This window comes from Ambystoma mexicanum, chromosome 2p (genome assembly GCF_040938575.1).
Source record: "Ambystoma mexicanum isolate Mex_15411 chromosome 2p, UKY_AmexF1_1, whole genome shotgun sequence".
In the NCBI taxonomy this organism is placed as follows: domain Eukaryota; kingdom Metazoa; phylum Chordata; class Amphibia; order Caudata; family Ambystomatidae; genus Ambystoma; species Ambystoma mexicanum.
In genome coordinates, this window is record NC_090923.1 from 1,466,290,120 (window position 1) to 1,466,310,129 (window position 20,010).

At 42.8% G+C, this 20,010-nt stretch overlaps 1 protein-coding gene across 3 annotated transcripts in view; it reads left to right on the top strand.

Moving 5' to 3' along the window:
• LOC138567624 (syntaxin-binding protein 4-like) overlaps positions 1–20,010 on the top strand; it is an 839,836-nt gene that overhangs the window by 683,508 nt on the left and 136,318 nt on the right. For all 3 annotated transcript variants that reach the window (XM_069646045.1, XM_069646044.1, XM_069646046.1), the window contains one exon: positions 17,255–17,320. In XM_069646045.1, the coding sequence (XP_069502146.1) occupies positions 17,255–17,320 (66 nt within the window). The remainder of the gene's footprint in view (positions 1–17,254; positions 17,321–20,010) is intronic.

Below are 20,010 nucleotides of genomic sequence, written 5' to 3' on the forward strand. Positions count from 1 at the left end.
CCAAGACTCAAAATGAGAATAAACGGAAACTACAGGAGGACAATAGAACCTTCTTCGTAGCCAACACAATAACGGGAGCGGGAGTATGGAAGAGAAAGAAGTGCAAGCGCTAAGCCCACAAGACTCTGACAATGAAAACATAGTGGGGACTTCTGTGAACACTTCCATGGGTTAGAAAAGGATCGAGTCTGGCTGCTACACGATACCTTTAAAGCCTGGGGTGATAGAGAAACAGTGTGATATGGAGAAGGGCAGAGTCAACCTTAAGAATATGTCCAATTTCTGCTAAGAAACTGTAGTATCGGGGAGGAAGGAGACCCTTTGTATACATTTAGAATCTGTTTTAAAGATCAAGAGAATATTCTGCTCAACAGTTCGAGAGTTGTGTCAATTTTAGGTATACCAGCCCTGTCTGCAATATCTTCGGCTGACATTATAATAAAGTAACCCTGTATTATTTTTCAAAAGTTGTGTTCATACTGGTAAGAGTGTCTTACGAATCACTTTTACAAGGAGGTTTTGATACCATTCTTCCAACACCAATTTGATTGCAGGGGGTTACTGCTCCAAGATCAGAAACTATGACAAAGGATGTAACAGTTCAGTCTGTAAGTTACATCAAAGTAAAGTCAAAATTAGTTGCCCATTGGATGAGATGGGATGGGGCAGGTCTTCAGTGACTCTTCTAGGGGAACATCATGGAAAGCAATTCAGCCGTGCAAACTTTCATTAGCAGGAAGGCAGGCTGTTAACTGTTCTGATCTGAAGATACTGAGTTGGAATACTAGAATGTATAACAGTTTCTTGAACAATAAAGTTGTGGCACAGTTTATTAATCACAATATTATTTTGCTACAAGAAATGTGGCTCCCGGTCATAGATGGGTTTAACATCTGCCTCAGGAAAGCAAGAAAAGGGATTAGGCAGAGACAGCTGGGTGGCCTACTAATAGCAACAAATGTAGCCCTTGGGCCACACTAATTGAGCAAAAGTGAAATTATGAATCTATTTTATTGGCTGCACTTGTTAGTGACATGGGTGACAGAGACCAGGATATTTTAATAATGAATATGTATTGTAGTCCGAAAGTGGGATGTGAGGACCAATTGAGAAGAGGGCTTGACAAGATTCTTAATCAGTGGATAGAAACAGGTGGATCCCCAAATGTTATCTGTGCTGGAGTTTTTAATAGTAATTTTTCTGATATGATCAAGGCTTGGGAGGAACATATTATGCTCACACTATCCCATCCTCCATTAAGAGGTATGACTTAGTGCAACTAACAAGTCAGGAGGGACCCGCTGGGTGGATCTTATGGCAAACTGGAACCTGGTTAAATGAAATGGTAATTTAAAAAGGGACATCCCGGGCTAGGGTCAAGAATGGCCTCACATTCCATTATCAAATTTATTTTCATATCTTGAAGTCTTACGATAAGTTCACATCCTTGGAAATGTTGACAGCATCAATATGTGATCACTGCAACTTAAATTTAAAATGTTCTCATAGTTTTTATAGGTCAAAAATAATCAAAAGCAATCTTAATAATTGGGTGAATAGTGGAACCAGAGTGACGTAGAACCAAAATAATGTTTCCCTGTTCAATCAACACATGTTTAGAAATTGGGCAAGCTGGGATTACGAAGTAAAAACAGAATTATTCACCTGGAATAGTACAATAAGGAATAGTTTAAGTGTATAATCCATCACAGAACTTGCTATCAAACACCATTAAAAGGAAGGCATTCGACATAGAAATTATGAATAGAAAAACAGAGATGAGAAAGGCATTTAAATCGGTAGGGTTTTAGCATGTATTAAGTGTTGAAGAACTAAAAAACGATTGTATAAAATCAGTACACATATTTGAGAAAGACAACAGATGGTAAATGTAATACTGTAAAAAGAGAATAAAGGAATATTGTCCTTGTTAAATACAGATTAGCACCTGGGGAGGGGGCAGCCAATCAGGTAGCTTGGATCACAGACTGAATCACACAATCCAAGCAACCCGATGGCTGCTTCCCCTACTCTGCCATCTTCCTCCGACCCTCCCTTGACTTCATGTTAAATTTCCCTACCCCACTTATCTTTTTTCTTTAGCAGTGCCGGCTGCTGCTGTTGCTGCCGCTGCGGTTCCGTCTCCATTCTGGCTGCCATGGAAATGGAAGAGGGGCTCTATATAGAGCCCCACCTTTCTGATCCATGGCAGCTATCACATGAAAGTATTTTCTTTCAATAAAGGGGACGCCGCGGGGCGTTCAATTAATTGAAAGAAAATACATTGGTCTTAGCACCCCGGGTTACCGGATTGGCAACCCGAAGTGTTAATAGCAATAATCACCTGTTCCGTGGGCTGGAACGGGTTGTAACGGCATCGGGGACCCTCGCTAAAGGCTCTCGTTATGTTCAGGCCTTCAACTCAGTCCCCGGACCATTGCCACCCGTTCCAGACCATGGAATGGATGATTATTTCTCTATTAGATTAGACTGGAGGGATCCCCATCGAAGGAGGTCTGCACTTTCTCACGCCTGAAATAGGGTGCATTTTGGTCCCCCTCTATTTAATTTAGATGTCTCTTATATCAACAGGTGCTCTTGAAGGCTTACTTATATCTTCAGAGAATTGGCACATTGCAGGTAGGCTGGTTAACGTATGCTGATAATGTAATTTTGATTGATACTAAAATTATTGGTTTACAAAGAAACCTGAATTATTTTTGGGATTTTTGCCAAGAAAAACAGTCTGAAAACAAATCCTGCCAAAAACTAGACATCAATTTAAAAAGAAACAAGAAATACAACAGTTTTAAATGGCATATTAAAAAGGCCCATATTGAGGAGGTAAATCACTTAACATACTTAGGATTCCTTATTTCTAATAGACAACAGATCAATTATTTTAAAGCCAAGCTTACCCTGAAGGTTAGTGCATGTATAGCACAAATAAAAATCTGTTATACCTGTCTTTTATGAGGCTAAAGTAACCCCTGGCATATTATAAGGGTTGGAACTAATTGAGTTAACCTAGAAATGGTTAGTAATCTTAGCAGTTAAGTTTTGGCAATCTGTATTGAGACTTCCAATATCACTTCCTATTGCGGCAATACGATTTCAGCTGGGCCTTTGCTCCTAGGGCTCCTGCATAATGAAATAGAATAAGCTGAACTTATATGTTAAACTGTGTGCATTCAAGGGTAAAACGTACACGCAGAGCTTGAAAAGCTGGTACAGCAGGAAAAGGATGAGACGCTCCAAGCTGTATGACATGCTGCAAAGGTTACCTTAAGGAAACCAATGTGAAGATACATTCGGCCTGCAAAATCCCCAACTTAGCCACAAAGAAAGATCAAGAAGATTGATATTCTAGAGGATTGGGAAATTCTAACAACTCGAAAACTAATGAAAGTATATGCCAAATATCCTCCTATATTGACATCTGCAATGGTGTATTTACAAACATTTCCATACTCTAAATATTTAGAAACTGTTTTTAAGATTCAGACTTCATGTGCTAGCTAGACACGTTAGAAAGGGTAGCCCAGCAAATACATTTGGAGCATAACCAAAATAATTGTAGGCTGTGAACAATGAACTATGAGGAAGCATCTGCACGTAGTAGTCCAGTGTTCTGAGGTTCTAGTAGGAGAAAACATTTTGAAAAGTTTGTAGAGCAATTTCAGAGTCTCTTTGGGGTAGAGTTGTGCATGGTAAACAACTTTGCCTCACCTTAGTCTTAGTTTCCTTTCTTAAAGAGATGTGACGGCTCTGGGAAAGGAATCCTACTAAATTCTGGGCCATTGGTTAAACGCGTGCCTATGTCTACTGTTACGTGAAGTACGACCTTACAGCATTCATCACTGTTGAAATGGGAGCTTGTAAACATTGAGGCCTTTTCCCTTTTTAGTTGAATGGTTTGTTTTCTGTAATTAGTTAAGTTAAGTTTAGTTTCTTTATTTGTACCGCGCCCCGAACCCCGAGGTGACTGGGCGCCATAGACTTAGAGCAGTTTACAACAAGTTTAAGCTTAAGATGATACAGTGATGAGGCAGTGGGTGAGTCAGGGGGTGAGTCAGGCAGTAGAGGGGTACTTGTTGGCCAGCCAGGACTTGGTTGAGGCTCTGAAGGTCCAAAAGGAAGGTTCAGCTCTAAGTTTCACCGGTAAGGTGTTCCATAGTTTGGCTGCTAGGGCCGGGAAACTGGAGCCGCCTGCTTTTTCTAGTGAGAATTTGGGGATGGATAGGCAATGAGAGTATAGCGTTCTCGTTGGTCTGGCTGAAACGTGTTTGCTAAATTTATCTGCCACGTATTTAGGGGTGTCATTAGAGAGGCAGTTGTGGACAGTGACCAGAGATCTGAGTGTGATTGGATCACGTACTGGGAGCAAGTGGGCATCTCGTCTAAAGCAAGAGATGTGAGAGTGTTGCAGGATGCTCAGGGACGCTCTGAGGGCATTATTTTGAGGCACCTGCAATTTATTCAGGTTGCGTTCTGAGGTGCCAAGGAAGAGAGTATTGCAGTAGTCGATTTTTGAGAGTACTAGTGCTCTGGCTAGGGTAATGCAACTAGAAGAACAGAGGAAGACCTTGCATGAGTTGATGAGCTTATTTGTGTAGGCTGTGGAGGAGGCTGTGGCGTTTACTTGTTTTTTAAGTGAGAGTGTGGAGTCAAGGTAGACTCCTAGGGTTTTGATTTCTTTGGCTACTGTAATTAGGTTACCATCTATGTTGATAGATGCGTAACAGGGGTCCAATTTTTTAAGCCATGGTTGGGATCCGACGAGAAGGAGCTAGGTTTTCTCATTGTTTAAGGCATAGGCCGTGTTCTGCCATCCAGGCTTGGATCTCCAGGTAGAGGTTGTTAATCCGTGTGGAGTCCTCTTCATAGCAGCCGGAGAGGGAGATGAGAACCTGAGTGTCATCAGCATAGTTTGTGTAAGTGACACGCAGGTTGTCAAGTCGGTCGAACAATAGCTTAGTGAAGATATTGTATGAGGTTGGTGAGACGCACAAGCCTTGGGGGATGCCACAGAGGGTGGGGATGGGATGGGCTGAATCCCCCGGGGAGAAGATCCGGGTGGTTCGGTTGGCGAGGAAGGATTGGACCCAGGCAGTCGCCTGACTGGAGAAGGCAGCTGATGTCACCAGATGTTCTGTTAGACTCTGGTGGTCAACGAGGTTGAAGGCTGCTGAAAGGTCGAGCAGCAGGAGGATGGCTAGGTTACCCTTATCCTTCGCCTCATCCATCTGATTTTTAGGTCCAAAAGGACTGTCTCGGTTCCATGCCTTGGCCTGAAGCCAGATTGTCTGAGGCCCTAAAGGTTGTTCTCGTCCAGATGATTCTGGATCTGCAAGTAGGCTACTCTGTCTAGGATCTTGAGGATGTAGGAGATGTGGTGATTGGCCTATAATTAGTGGGGTTGTTAGGGTCAGGGTTAGTTTTTTTAGGGGGGGCATGACCCAGTCTTCCGTGAGGCTGCTGGAGACTGAGCTTGTTTTGAAGTACGAGTTGATTAGGGCTGTTATTAACGGGGCAAGCTCATTGGCTCCTTCCTGAATGATGGAGGCTGGGCAAGAGTCCCCTTGACATCTGGAAGGTTTGAGGCCTTTGATGATGCTTTCCACTTTTTTTGTTGAAACAGGGGTGAAAGAGAATGGGGTCAGGTTGGAATTATAGGAGTGGCTGGTGGTGTAGAATTTACATTTATAGCTAGGCTGGACTTTTTTTGTTCGGTTCTAGATTGTAACATGGAGATTTTGTCTGCCAATGGTTTTTGGATTTTCTCACACCAATCTCCGTCTTTAATGCAGGTTTCGGTAGGTGTGGATAAAATCTCAAGTTCCCTGATGATAGTGAAGAGCTCTTTTGTTCATAATTTGGCATTGTTAATCCTCTTGTCATAGGTCTCTTTTTTGGCTGAGAGGATGGCTGATTTGTAAGTGGTGGCCGTAGCCGTAAATAGTGATTTGTTTGCCAGCTTAGGTGTTTTTCTCCAGGCGGATTCCTCCGCCCGATTGGTGTTCCGAAGGATTTTAAGCTCCGGAGTGAACCATTTGTTCAGGTGGGCTGCCGGCTTGGCTTTGGTAAGTTTGATGGGGGCGATGGTGTCAATTGCTGACTCAAGAGTTTTGTTATAGAGATAATTGCACATGCCACTTTATTGTCAAAGCACTGTAGGCCCGTTCAGTTATTTTCTGAACAGCAAAAACCAAGTCTGTAATTTAGTTGAATTAATTATTTACAGATTTGCACCGGTGGCCTTTATCGCTGTAGCACTTAAGGTTTACCAAAGCAAACTATATCTTAATGATGGAATGCTGATGTAATTATGTATGAAATGTGATAGATTAATTAACTTTGTAGTATTTTTCCATATTAGGATTTATTCTGTACGGGCTTTAATGATATTACTTATATGTGATGTGATGTGATTAATAATGTGTGAAAGGTTTGAATTATGATGTGATAAATCTTGTGTGAAAGATTTATGTCATGAAACCATAACGAAAATAAAAACAGTATTCTTCCTACCATGTCCCGGTCCTTTGGGCCTCTATCCTGCTGAAGATTCTGAATGCCCTCAGCATCCTCAGTTCTGCAAAACACTAAAAATTTGGCTTTTCCATCAGTACATCCTCCATGACTAAATCCATGTTTTTCCGCCCTTCCTCCAACAGTACTGCTCTAGTGTCCAAACACACAATGTCCAATGCTGTCTCCATATGTTTTTAAGCCCCGTTATGCTTTCGAGCTAGGGTTGTGCTATAAAGGATCCAATACAAATCTGGATCTCTAATCTCCTTCAGGGACTTCCTGGCTGTCCCTGCTCTATCCAAAGGTTAGTGTTCGAATGGAATAAGTATATAGCCTCAATCTTGCTTTGGTTTGACTCAGGCTATCCTTGTATGTCCACACTCTCCCCTCGCTCTCTATTCTGACTACTTTCCGCTGACGCTACCCTTCTTCCTGATACCCCTTCAATCTTTCAGTCCTCCTGATTTTACCTCCACCCTTTGATGTTAACTCTTCTTGTACTCCCCTTCACTATTTCTCCTCTCTGCTACTACTCCCCTTCCTCTACACCCTTCCACTACACTATTACTCCCTCTCACTACTACTCTCCTCCTCCAACTACTACTCTCCTCCCCCTTGCAACCATCCTATAAAACTATTACTCTGATACTCCCACTACTATTCTGCTCCCCCACTAGTACTATCCTCTGCCGACTTCTATTCTCATAAACTACTCAAACAACCTCTACCACTCACTTCACATTCACTCATTACATTATCTTCTCTACTCGCCTGTGTTTTGCTTTCGCAAAGTGCATTGATATATTTCAGTTTTTTCTCCCCAGTAGACTGAATGAAAACATTGGATGCTGAAGGGCAATTATTCACTAAAACACTCAGCTAGGCTATACAATGGTTCTTTTACAGCCTCTTTATTCACCAAAAGCATACATGAATGAATAAATGCAGCAAGAATAATATGTAAATAAATTAATAAAAGAAATCTAGATCAAATACATCACCATTGACACAGCTGCAAGGCACACCCTCATCTCACCAGAATTCACTGAAAAGCCTCCAAACGTGTCAGGCAGAAAGATCTTGGCATCAATGAGACTGAAGCGATGCGTCCATCCTCCAAGTGAAGCTTTCTACCTGAGCACCTCAGTGCCCCGTTTTAAGTCCTCCGCAAATGCGTGGTTGCACCTTCTAGAATCCTATGGCTCTGAGAGTTTCTACTCATTTGCAGCTCTCCTGGGTCCCTGGCCACAGTGACCACGGTAATCTCAAGGAGCAGAACTCTTCTCTTTCTCAAGGAAGCTGCGAAAACAACTCTATAACTTGTCTTCAGCTTTAACAACATCCATGGTAATGCTATCAGGTTCCAGCCAGCACCGGCTCATTCTAGCCTATGCGTGCACCGTATTCCCAACTTGTCCTTGAAACAATGCAGACTAAAAAAAGCAATGAGCAGAATTGACATCAAGTGCAGATTCCACTGAGGCCTGGAGCAAATGTCCATAATGGCTCTGAGTGCACCAGAATGCACCATGCACCAGTACAATATATAGAACAGAAAAAACGTTGTCTTTTTTTTGCAAAAGAATTTTTCTTTTTGTTGTGCATTCACAGTGTGTTCCCCCCAAAAATGCAATATAATAAACATTCTAAACATATGTTCTCATTGTGATAAATCATGAATGTCACTTACTAACCACAGTCACTACTGGGACAACAATGTGATAACTCTGGACTTGTTTCTTTTTCCTATTTTTTAAATATTATCTTGAATGTATGTGGTGTCTTGCGGAAAGCACCCACGACATGATTATGTATTGAATTGTTTGATTAAAATGTGTTTTTACTCTGTTCACTTTACTGGCTTAAATCTCGAAGTTCACATGTAACTTGGATATATGAAATAGATAATCTATCCAAATTATTCTTTCCTCTGACCATTCCGAAGGGCAGACTAGGAGAGGGGTAATTGAGCAGTTTGTTCTGTTCTAAATATTGTACAAGTGGTCCCTACACCGCTCAATCCACCTTAAACAAAAAATTTGGGACTCACCCAGTATTTCTCCTACCATGCACCAGTGCCATGTTTTATTCCAAAGCATTACAGCCGGCACACAGACATGCACATTCACACTGCAGAACCACTTCCACTCCTGGCCAATACCTTAGCTGCTCCACGAAACTCCTCCACATGTGGCCAGTCTCTCCTTCCCTCTTGGTCATCCTACACCTCTACCTCTGACCTCACCTGAAGAAAACACACTTCCTTCATCCTGTTCTGGGTCCCCCTCCCAGGATTGGGTAACTCTCCCTGACCAATCTGGCCATGTCTTCTCCACCCGGGACTTGTATTTGCAATGGAAGTTCATAAGAAAGGCGCTAAGCCCTGCTCACTTTCTCCATATCGGGCCTGCTATATATGGCTGATGGTGGCCGAGAGTGCTAATATTTATGTTCGTGTTTTGTGGCCCAGCTCTAAGTGCCACCTTGGTAAGTCTATTGAGAGACAGTGGGTCCTGCTCCCCTATTGGTTGATGTGCAGGCTTGCCAGTTCCCTTCTGAAGCTCAGCATGATTTCCTTCTCTGCCACATAATGATGTGGCTTTTCTCTCTCTCTCGTCTCTCTTGTAGTGCCGGCACCTGGGCCGTGGTTTGGTGGTTGCTCTGCATCTCCATTTCCTCCCGTTGGTACTCCCTTCCCCCAAGGCCAGTCTCTGTCTTTGTTTGCAATGCTAGTGTATTCTCCCTTGTTGGAGCTGTGTTTTGGCTCATTGTTGGCACAAGGGGAGGGATCCACAGTGTTCTATATGAGTCAAAAGTAGAGCATATGTGGATCCTAAATAAGGGTATATTGTGGGCTCGCCCTATATATATATCATTACATTGTCAACTGCTAATTCTTGTCTGCCTCGTCTGGGCTCAGTATTTATCCAATATGTGTATTATGCCGATGATCTAGTATTGTTTGATCAGACATCCATCCATTGGTCCTCAAAGATCATTAAACGTCCTGGAAAATTATTTGGAAGCTCTCGATTCTGAGATCAATGGGTCTGTATGGGAGGCATGGTATCACAAGTAGACACAGACACAAGATTACCAAGTTCAAAAACCTTTATTGTAACTTAAAAAGTGTGTGGGAGGGGGGGTTGAAAAACCCCTGGCTTGCTCTGTAGCTAAAGATGGGAGTACTCTCAACCAAGTAAAATAAATACAGTCCTAGTCATTTGTCAGTCAAAAGAAAATGGCCTATAATTTAAAAAAAAATATTGCTTGCCCTTACTCTACTATAATAAATGTGTATAGGGAAAGATGTATATGTAAAGGAAAAAAACAGTGTTCAAAATAATATGTCATGGTAACTGAGCAAAACTCCTTTCCCCATGTTTTTAGCACAGGATAAGGTGGCACACTCGGATCTTAGAACACACTCTGGCTTCCGACACAAGGATGCAGTGAAGGACACGAACCAGGGCCTACCATGGAAGAAAAGCCTCTTGTTCGCACAAAGTTTCTTATTCGCAGGATGCCTTGGGTTCATTCAAGAAAACAAAGGTTCCTTTCTACCAGGATTCATAGTTCACAAACGTCTGGCTTTATAGTTCACATAGGTCTCCCTCTGTCAGACTTGGACCTTCCGATCACACTTTCTCACAGTTCGCTACAGATCTCTCTAGGTCGGGGTCGGACCTTCCAAATCACCATTACTCACAGTTCGCTGCAGGTCTCCCTTGGTTAGGCTGCCCTGGAAGAACTGCTCCTTCTCCTGCTTTGCCTTGCTCAGAGTGTGTCCCAATGCTCCACCTTTTATCCATGTAGGGAAAGTCAATAGGAATCAGGTGTATGCAATTGTGGTCAATTGCCTGACTCTGCCTGACTGTATCAATGGGACATGTCCAGTGAAATGTTTGAGTGTTAGTCTTTCTTCACTCAGACCTCCTCTTCCTCGGCTCAGTGTTTGTGCAGGAAAGAAGGGGGGGGTTGGAAAATCAAAATATCCTAAAAAATATGATGGGATAACAATTTTGAAAAGGGAGGGATACCGCGTCTCACCATTGGGTATGTCCCCCCCACTCCCTGTGGACCCCTGACCCAGGTGATCCTTCCGCACTGGTCCACCCCCAGGGTCTGGTTCCAAAGGCAATGGCCATGCCTTGGCCACTTGAGCAAGAGATCCCCGGCAACTAGACGGTGAGACACCCTCTGTTTTTTCTGATCTTGAAACCCGATACCAGTAAAAAAATCACAAGTTTTAACTGGTACTTGGTGGGGCACAAAATTAGTGGATCAATTTAAATATCTGGGTGTTAAGTTTTGTTCCAACCTGGTGACAACCAAGCCTTAAAAATGTTACTTCCGGAAATAAGTTCTTATATGGCCCAGATGTTAGAAGTAGATCTTAGATGTGGCCCTTCTCTATGCTTCCTCTAATCAGACTGTATAAATCTAAAATACTGCGTAGTTTACTCTTTGGGCAGAAACATTATTGCTAATCTTGAATTGGGAGAAGTAGAGGCTTTATTGTGGCGACAATGTTTAGAACTCCCAAATGGGGTCCCTATGAGTGTTATTAGGCAGGAGATGCGTCGTATCCTTACAGTCAGTTGTGGACTGGAAAAGGATGCAATTATTTTTCAAGATTCTTTCCCCTCTTCTCAATTGCTTAATAATTGATCTTCATTCCTTGTAGTTAAACAAATCATGTCAGGCCTGGAATCACTGGGTGAAGCTTTGCCCGAATAGATTACCTGTTGTAGATTCGAACTTAAAAGAGCTAGAATGATTGAATTCGGGGAAAGTAAAATTGAAAATATGTGCACAGGATTGGATAAATAACAGGGAATGTCTTATGAATTATCATCTGTTTTATCACTCTTGGATTGAAGTCAAACATTTTAATGAGAGTTCAATCAATCAAACAAACTTGTATTCAGTGTAAAAAGACCTTCAAGTTATACAGCAATAAAACACAATACACTTTTTTTAGTAAAATTCATAAATGTAATAAAAAGATGTAACATCTCCCGATAAAAGCCTTCATTCATTAGACAGCAATGATATTTAAAACCAGGATACGAGCAGAATGAATAGACTCACAGAGTAAGGTCTCACTTGATATGGGCCAGAGATCGTAGAACAACACTGCGAGTCAGTGAGGTAGGTACTGACGAGTAGAGAAAACGTGCAGCCCAAGTGTCAGTATCATGAGGCTGTGTGGGCTGGGCTCCTACTCCTAGGGCCTTTAAAACGTGTAATCTATGCAACCACACTCTATGGGTGTATCTGGCAGTTGCAAAAAAAAACACTTGTGGTTACAGAGATTGTCTCAGGGGCTTGAAGGCATCGCCTGTGCAGCGAATCCTCAATTCATTTAGTACTGGCTTCAAATAACAGCGTCTCAGGTTAATTGTACAAGGGTATACCCATAGGTAATGAGTTCGCGTTTCTTCCGCTTCTGCACATGGGACACAGTTCAGAAGAATGGTCGTGCCACCCTCTAGTGAAGGAAGCAATCTGCCGAGTCCCAAGTTTCATGTGGCTATATAGAGATTGTTCAAAAGGGGTCAAAATGTTATCAAGATAGATATATTGATCACTTGGCGACCACGGGGATAAGTAATCTGGGCCCAGTGTTAACGTAGCAGAGTTGCCCACTAACCTCTCTTTAATTCTTGTTTTTATCACCTCCCTCAGGTCCGATGACCTTGTACCAAGGCGGGATCTAGAGTGGTTTCTCATGTGATTTATTCACACCAAGCTCAGTGTATGTTTCAGGTGTGTAACCTATTTAACACTGTGCTCCCCATTAAGGGATAACAAATGGTTTGCTGCTTTGCAGTAAATTGCCAGTTCATCTGTGTTCCACAAGCGCTCCCAATATAATGCTGCTTTGAACTCAATTAAATCGCATAACGGGGCAACATTGAGTTCAAGCTGTAGCAACGATGAGGGTGTACTGCTCGGAAGGAGGACCAATTTTGTTTTAATGAATGTGTGCTCTATGCTAGCCAGTTTCCTGGTACTGGCATATCCCAGAGCATAGATCCATAGATGGCTGCAGGTACAGCCTGTTTCTTGTACAGTTCCAAGGCCGGGGATTGCTGCCATCCCTTCTGTGGGATGATTTAATTACCCCACTGTATTTTTCCAGAGTAATCCCTGATTTGAGAATTTGTTGCCATACCCCAGAATCTTAAAATCTAACACTCAAGTAGTCAAAATATTTAACCAGCTCTAGTCTAACATTGTTTACTAGGATCGGCAGGGGGCAGTACTTGGTAAACTGTGGTTTGAACACCATGACTTTTGTTTTTTCTGTGTTCAATTCAAGATGCAAGTCTTTGCATTTTGACAGAAAAATATTCAATGAGTTGTTCAAGCCCATCAGTGTGGTGGCCAAAATAACTGCGTCATCTGTGTAAAAAAAAGGGCAGGGATCGCCAGGGATGCCATCTTTGGGTGGTCAAAGCAGCCCCTCACCAGGGCTTTTATTACCTCCCGGATATAAATACAGAATAGAAGGGGGCCAGAACACATCCTTGTCTCTCCCCTTTGTTTACAATGAAAGCATTGGTCTGTCGTCCCCCCAAGCCATAGCGTTCAGTGGCTCAGTTCTCCCCATATAATAGCATTATGGAGGTCAGCAGTTGGGTGGATATATTGTGATTTCTTCAAATCTGCCACAGAAAGGTCCTTGACACTGTGTCAAACGCAGTTTTCAGGTCCAGAAATAGAGCATATATTTTCATTTTCTGTAATACCGTATATTTCTGAATCACTGTAAACAATAAGAAGCAGTGGTATATTGTACCCCTTTTTGTGCGAAAACCACCTTGCAAGTCACTCAACACATTATTATTGTCAACCCATTCCTGCAGTTGATTGAGAATCACCTTCCCAAATATCTTCCCCGCACAATCTAGTAGGGAAATCGGGCGGAAGTTGCATGGGACTATTACTGCACTCAAAGAGGACTTGGGGATGGACCTTGTGCTAAGCAAGGCATTCAAAAGTTAAACCAGCACTGGGTCCCAAATTGCTGCCTCGCCCTTATAGAGATCCAGCGGGATTAGATCTGGGCCTGCCGCGCGGCCACTTCTCTGTTCTTTCAGTGCCCTCACAACTTCATCGGTTGATATTGGCAGCCCAGAAGATATCAAGTGCCCTGGGGACCGTAGCTCATTAGACTGGTAGATCGTTCCCTCCTCGCTCTTGTATAGAGTGCTGAAATGGGAATACCACGAAAGGGCAGGTATCAAGCAATGATGAGTTTTGTCCCCCTTTGATTCTCTCCACGTGACCAGTTTACAAAATGTAATATGATCTCTATCAATCATCGCTTTTGTAAGAGCAGCCCAGTGGTTAACCCCAAATTCACTCTTTTTCCTTGTAATCAGATTTTTGTATTGCCATCTGAGTGACCGTAGCTCATTTTTATCCACCACCTTATCTGATTGAACATACCTCACTAGATTCTTTTTTGCTGTGGCACAGGCGTCATCATACCAGTCAGTGGCTAGCTGGGCTTTCTTTTTTGCAGTTGTTATTGACAGGGAGATATGCAGGACCAGATTTTTTTCAGTATCTGTGGCCTTTCCATTGCAAATGGTCTCCACATTTCCCAGAATCACACTATACAGTGCAGTTATGGCTCCATGTTCTACTATTCTCTCCCATTTTATTTTTTTACCCACCTGGCCCGTCAAAAGGGTGACATGTTGTCTCGTGGAGTTATGGGCTACCTCCTTACCCACGCCTGATGACAGAATGCTGAGAACCAAAGGGTCTTGTCTTTGGGTCTGACTTGTACCTCGAAATCCTGAACAGTTTCCCATCTATTACCTGAGATCATAATGTAGTCAATTAGAGATGACCAATGCCCGCCATTAAATGTCAATTTAGACAACTGGTCCTTGGCGAAATGGCAAATTGAGAGCCTGTAAAACACAAAATGATTCCACTGCAAGTGGATGAATTCTCTTGCGGGGGGGCAGCAATGAGATTCGGTATATCCCATGCCTGGCCTTTATCATCCCAGAGACCCACTATGTCTTTCAGAGGTTCGATTTGGAGTTCAAGTCGCCAGCCACCAGTATACAGTTACTTGACAGTTTAAAATGGAGTTTTGAATTAACCAGATTTTGGGGTTGGGGTTTGTACCAACAGCAACCCCATACACGTGTTTCAGCCTTGTTGGGCATCATCAGTGAGGTGGAGCTGTGCCTCTCTAGGCAAAAGTGTGGCTGCGGACTCTTGAGGCTGAAACACGTGTTTGGGGTTGCCATTGATACTCTTGTTCAGAAGAGAATTGCCATAGCATTTCGTGCTGGACTGCCCATGTGGGCGGGACAAAGACTGATATGCTAATGGATATTTCCCTTCTGCGAAAGGTATAGTGAGCAAAAGTGTGGCTGCAGACTCTTGAGTGGGTATCTTCCCAAAGAACACATCATTTAGTCGTGTTCGTTCTCAAAGAGGGGCGCCTATGGACTATTTTGTGATTGTTTAAGGGACTTAGGTATAGCCACCCTGAGTTTTCTAGGGTCATCCAGACGTGGACCCCTTGCTCACTGTGCTCAGAGAGGCACAGCTCCACCTCACTGATGAGGCCCAACAAGGCTGAAACACATGTATGGGGTTGCTGTTGGTACTCTTGTTCAGAAGAGAATTGCCATAGCTTAAAATAAAGAAAGGAAGGGAGGGTGGAGTGAAGATGGCGGGCAGGGGAATCTGCCATCAGTTGGCATCGAACGCAGGCTTTCGTGGCAAGGTACAGCCCACGTTCCGAGCAACCTGATTGGTTGCACACCCGTTCCCGGGTGCTAATAGATACTATTTCTTTTTATTGCTAAAATTATGAAAAACATAACTACCACCTAACAAGTCCTCCTCAGTAAAAAGAACCTCCCACTTCATGAAAACAAATCTGGTTTTTGCTCAAAGAGCAGCAGGGAAACACGTCTCCTTGAAATTCTGAAAGCACCTGACAACAATACACCAAGAGCTCTAGTTGTTTTTCATGTATCGGGTTCCTAACACACCATCAACTATCAGACACTAATAAAAAGTTGAAAGTTAATTGGGGAACAAATGATACTGCTTTAAAATGGATGACCAATTAATTACCTTTACAATCTCACCTGAGGGTTGAAATGAGAGTCTTAAACTTAACAATTTCCCTTTGAAGTATGGTGTCCCCAGGGTTCCATCTTAACCAACCCCATGGCTACTTAATGTGTACATTAAATCCCTAGCAGCCATTATCTTACTGTTCCCAACCTTTTTTCAAATATACATGGGTGATTCTCACGTATATTGAACCCGGAATAAGATGACCATAATTATAACAGGATTGGCTCTAGATAATAACCTATGCCTTTGCGGCTGCACAACAGAGACCATCTTCTTTAGCGTCCCAGACCCGCCAGCATTAGCTTTCAAATGCCCCCTCTTAAGTATGGGACACACCCCTCTTTGGAACGTAAACCGTCTAATTATCATTTTCAACACTAAAGTCTCACTAGAACCACCAATAGACTCACTAACCCAAAATGTGTTATTTCGGCTACAGATCTTTAGGAGAATTGCTTCCTATTTGGAAATGACACAGAAAATTGAACTGAACAGGTCCTTTGTCCTCTATGACATAGACTATTGTAATAGTCTCTATCTAGGATTAAATGAAAACAACTAAACCAACTACAACTTATCCAAATAACGCAGCTAGACTTATTTTGGGACTCAAGCCCTGGGGTTATATCTCATCAGGCCTTGAATATCTCACCTGCCTTCACATTGCGGAGGGAGTAAAACAAAGAATTGGCATTTTTTACTTTCCAAATCCACTCGAAAATTGCTCCTAAATACCTGAACTCATGCATAAACAAAAATATATCTACAAGACGGCTAAAATCATTATAGGTAAACAACCTAACTACACCCACGCTCAAAAGTCTGGAAACATGACAGCAGATCCCTCACAGTAATGGGTCTGAGATTCTGGAACAACCTCTCCACAAACATAAAAACAGAATGTAACCTCAAGAGGTTGAAAAGAAATTTGAAAATCTGGCTCCATGAACATAAGATCTAACTCAGATATGCCTACGCACACTACCCGAATAACCTTCCCTCCCACCACGACTCCCATACTTGATTCTACCACACGTATGGCTAAGACTAGCATTCCCCACGGCCACCTTTAGCCAATACCTGGTAACCTTGAATGTGCCTGCCTTGGCGATACGAAGGGTTACCTGACTTGTTCCTTTGATCAATTGACTTATTGTTGTGTTTTGAATAATTGGCCAGCAGCAGAATTTCTGTAGCAAATGGTGCCTTAGCAAAAGCATCAACCACTTTATGTAACCCAAATGTCATCTGAGATCCCTGATATGAATGGTAACTAAGCAGACTACTTGGGTGTGTAACCTCTTCCCAGCTTCCTATTGCTTGTGTCACACCTTTATATTGTACTCAATGTCCTATTTTGTTTGTCCCAGGTGCTTTGAAGTTGGTGCATTATACTAATTAGAAATAAATACATAGATGGAAAGATAAGTATATGTGAACAAATGGGTGGAAATGCCCTTAGCAGAGTCAGCTCTCCATCAACCATTGCTTGAGAGGCTGCATGCATTTCTATGTGTCACAGACTCATATACCTTCCACGTGCCTTGCCTGGTCCAATGCACAAAGTATGTGACTTCTAGCTTTCTTGCAGACACTCCTGAAGGAGGTGGAGAGCAGTAAGGAGGCAACGGAGGACGAGCTGCAGAAGCTGAACCAGGTGAGTCTTGGCACACAACAATGCGATTTCAACCCTGTGATCTTCATCTCCTGTTTTCTATTGTAAGATATATTGCCAGCACTGTGTGGGTTTTGTGAGAGGAGATGTGGAGGGGGGGATCTCTGTGCCTGGTGAGAGCTCTCTTCACCTCCTTTTGGGGATAATAATAGTGACGAATGGGAAAGGAGAAATAGGTCACTTTCTGAAAGTTGGCAAAGAAAGCTGCACTTGAGAAAACCAGCGACATCTGTGAGCACATAAGCAAGATAGAGAGCATCTAAATCAAAAGAGGAGCACAGAGTGATAAGAGCAAAAAGATAAAGTAATTGATATTTTTATTAACAGGTGGCAAGGGATGCCCCCTTTGTGGAGATACTATTTCCTGCTACTGGGCCAACAGCCTCCAACACATGTATTACTTCCCCCCCCCCCATTGCCGATAGACCTAAAGGCAAAATGAAGGCAACTCTGCACTCTCTCCATGGTGTGACATTAGGCACACCCTGCACACCATGCACAGGGGGGTTGCCAGACTCAACATATCTATTTTCGGTCCTGCAAGGTAGGCACTCAGTGCCAGTAAATAGAGACGTACCATGCTGAGCTTAAGCTTGTATATACTTGGAGCTCTTCACACGCATGTAACTTCACATCTTGACAGATTGCTGATTTGAATACTGTACGGTCGCTCCACAATGGCCTACAATAAAAACAGACTGCTTATTGAAATGAGTGTTACTGTTTGTAAACAAATTGCCTTAGTACCAAATGAAATGAAGCAAATCATTTTCTCTTAGGGAGTACAATGGAGGAGCGAATAAAAGGGGCTTCGTAGTGTCGTGTCTGCCCCCCCCCCTCACCACCCTCTGGAAATGCAAGGAAACATTTATGGCTGGCGAATAGTGATCTCTACAGAAGCAACTTCTATTCTGTCTCTCCCCATGAGCAATTGGCCACAATGAAAGCACTCTTGAATATATATGGGGTCCCCTTGAAGGTGTGGCACTGCCAGGGTAGTCATGGCACAGGAGAGCAGGTAACAGGTTAAACAAATAAATAAAAGCAAGCGGTTGGCAGTGTCAGAGTACAGGAGCTATTCACTGCCTGAAGGCTTACATTTCTGACATGCGCTTTATTTGTACGTGTGCTTTGTAGTGACGATAGACGGGCAGAGTTTTTTTTTTTCAGGTACATTATTAATGACATAACTTTGGGGCCTGCTGCATTCCATTAATATACCCAAAGATCACAAGTCCCATACTGCATTTGGTGGAGAAATGAAAGCCGAGACTGCTGTAGTACGCCTGTGCTAAGATTAGCAGTGACTAGCCACGCCCGAGTCCCTGCAAAGTATTTCCGTAGACACAGGCAACTAACCCTGTTGAAATCCCCTTTCACATACCTTTATGCTGGCAGATCTGGTACATTGACCAGAAAAGGGAAAGGGTACACATAAAGTAGAGGAATACCTACTGCATATGTGCAGTAGTGCTCATACTCAGAAAAAGTCATTGGTGGGGAGGATCAAACTCAAAGCTCCAGGGTGGCTTCTCAGGTGAGGTATATGGCCAGCCACTTGAAATGCATATTCAAGTGACGCAGTGCGGGGCAAAATGATTGCCTTCCCAGAACAATCAGTTTAAACAGCACAGGTTGACTATCGAGAACCCAGCAGCAGCAATATATTCATATATGGCTCTTCTTCACCCCTCCCACAGCAACCATAAAAGGTGCAATTGAACCTTTGTGGGCCGAGCATCTGTAGAAGCATCTCATAAAAGAAAAATACCTTTGGTCATCTAGAGGGGTCAAGCTATGGCCATGTTGATGATGAGAATTCTGTTTGACAACATTGATCAATTCATCCAGGTCTACAGTAAACATTGGTCTGCTAGGTGGGATCAAAGTAGGTAGTTGGTGAATGTAGGACAGAGGCCTCAGCCAGTTCCTCTAGACTACCATGGCCAGTCCCCACTTAGCAGTTCAGGTTTTAAATGCCTCCTGTATACACACTCACTGGAATGGAGCAGCAGGGGACAGATGAGCAGCAGCTAATCACACATGTGGGGGCGTGTTTAGGTCAGAGGAAATTGCAGGAGTTGACCACAACATAAAATAAGATTGTGCAAACACAAATTAAGAATTAAAATGATTCCTTCAAGTATTTGCAATACAAATTAGTAAAACAATAAATAAAAGGAGATCATGTGGGAGAAGGCTTGAACCCAACACTCTTGACTGCTCACTTTCCCAGGCAGGAGTGTTCTAATTTGTTAACCACAAATGCTTTGGCAGGTACAGTGATTTAATTACAGACTATTCAACATTCACATTTTCCAGTGCAGAATATTCATCGGCAAGAACTTAAACAATATATAATTTTTCAAAAGTACAAATAGTAAGTGTGGAAAAGGAGATCATTGTGTTAAGGTGTGGGGGTTAATGTGGACAGTAGAGCCCCCCCACCCCCAAGTTTGCTTGTGCTCTGATTTATTAATGATAAAAAACAAAAATGAATAATTTGGGGATGAATTAATCAAGGGTAAAGACTTATGGAACCCTTCGGCAATGCCATGGGCCTGTAAGCATATAGCATTGTAGCCAAGGGATCCATGTGTAAGATTTCAGACCACTAATGAATGACAAAGAGACCCATGGTGCTGAAACTATAGACAGGGCCTCACATAGCC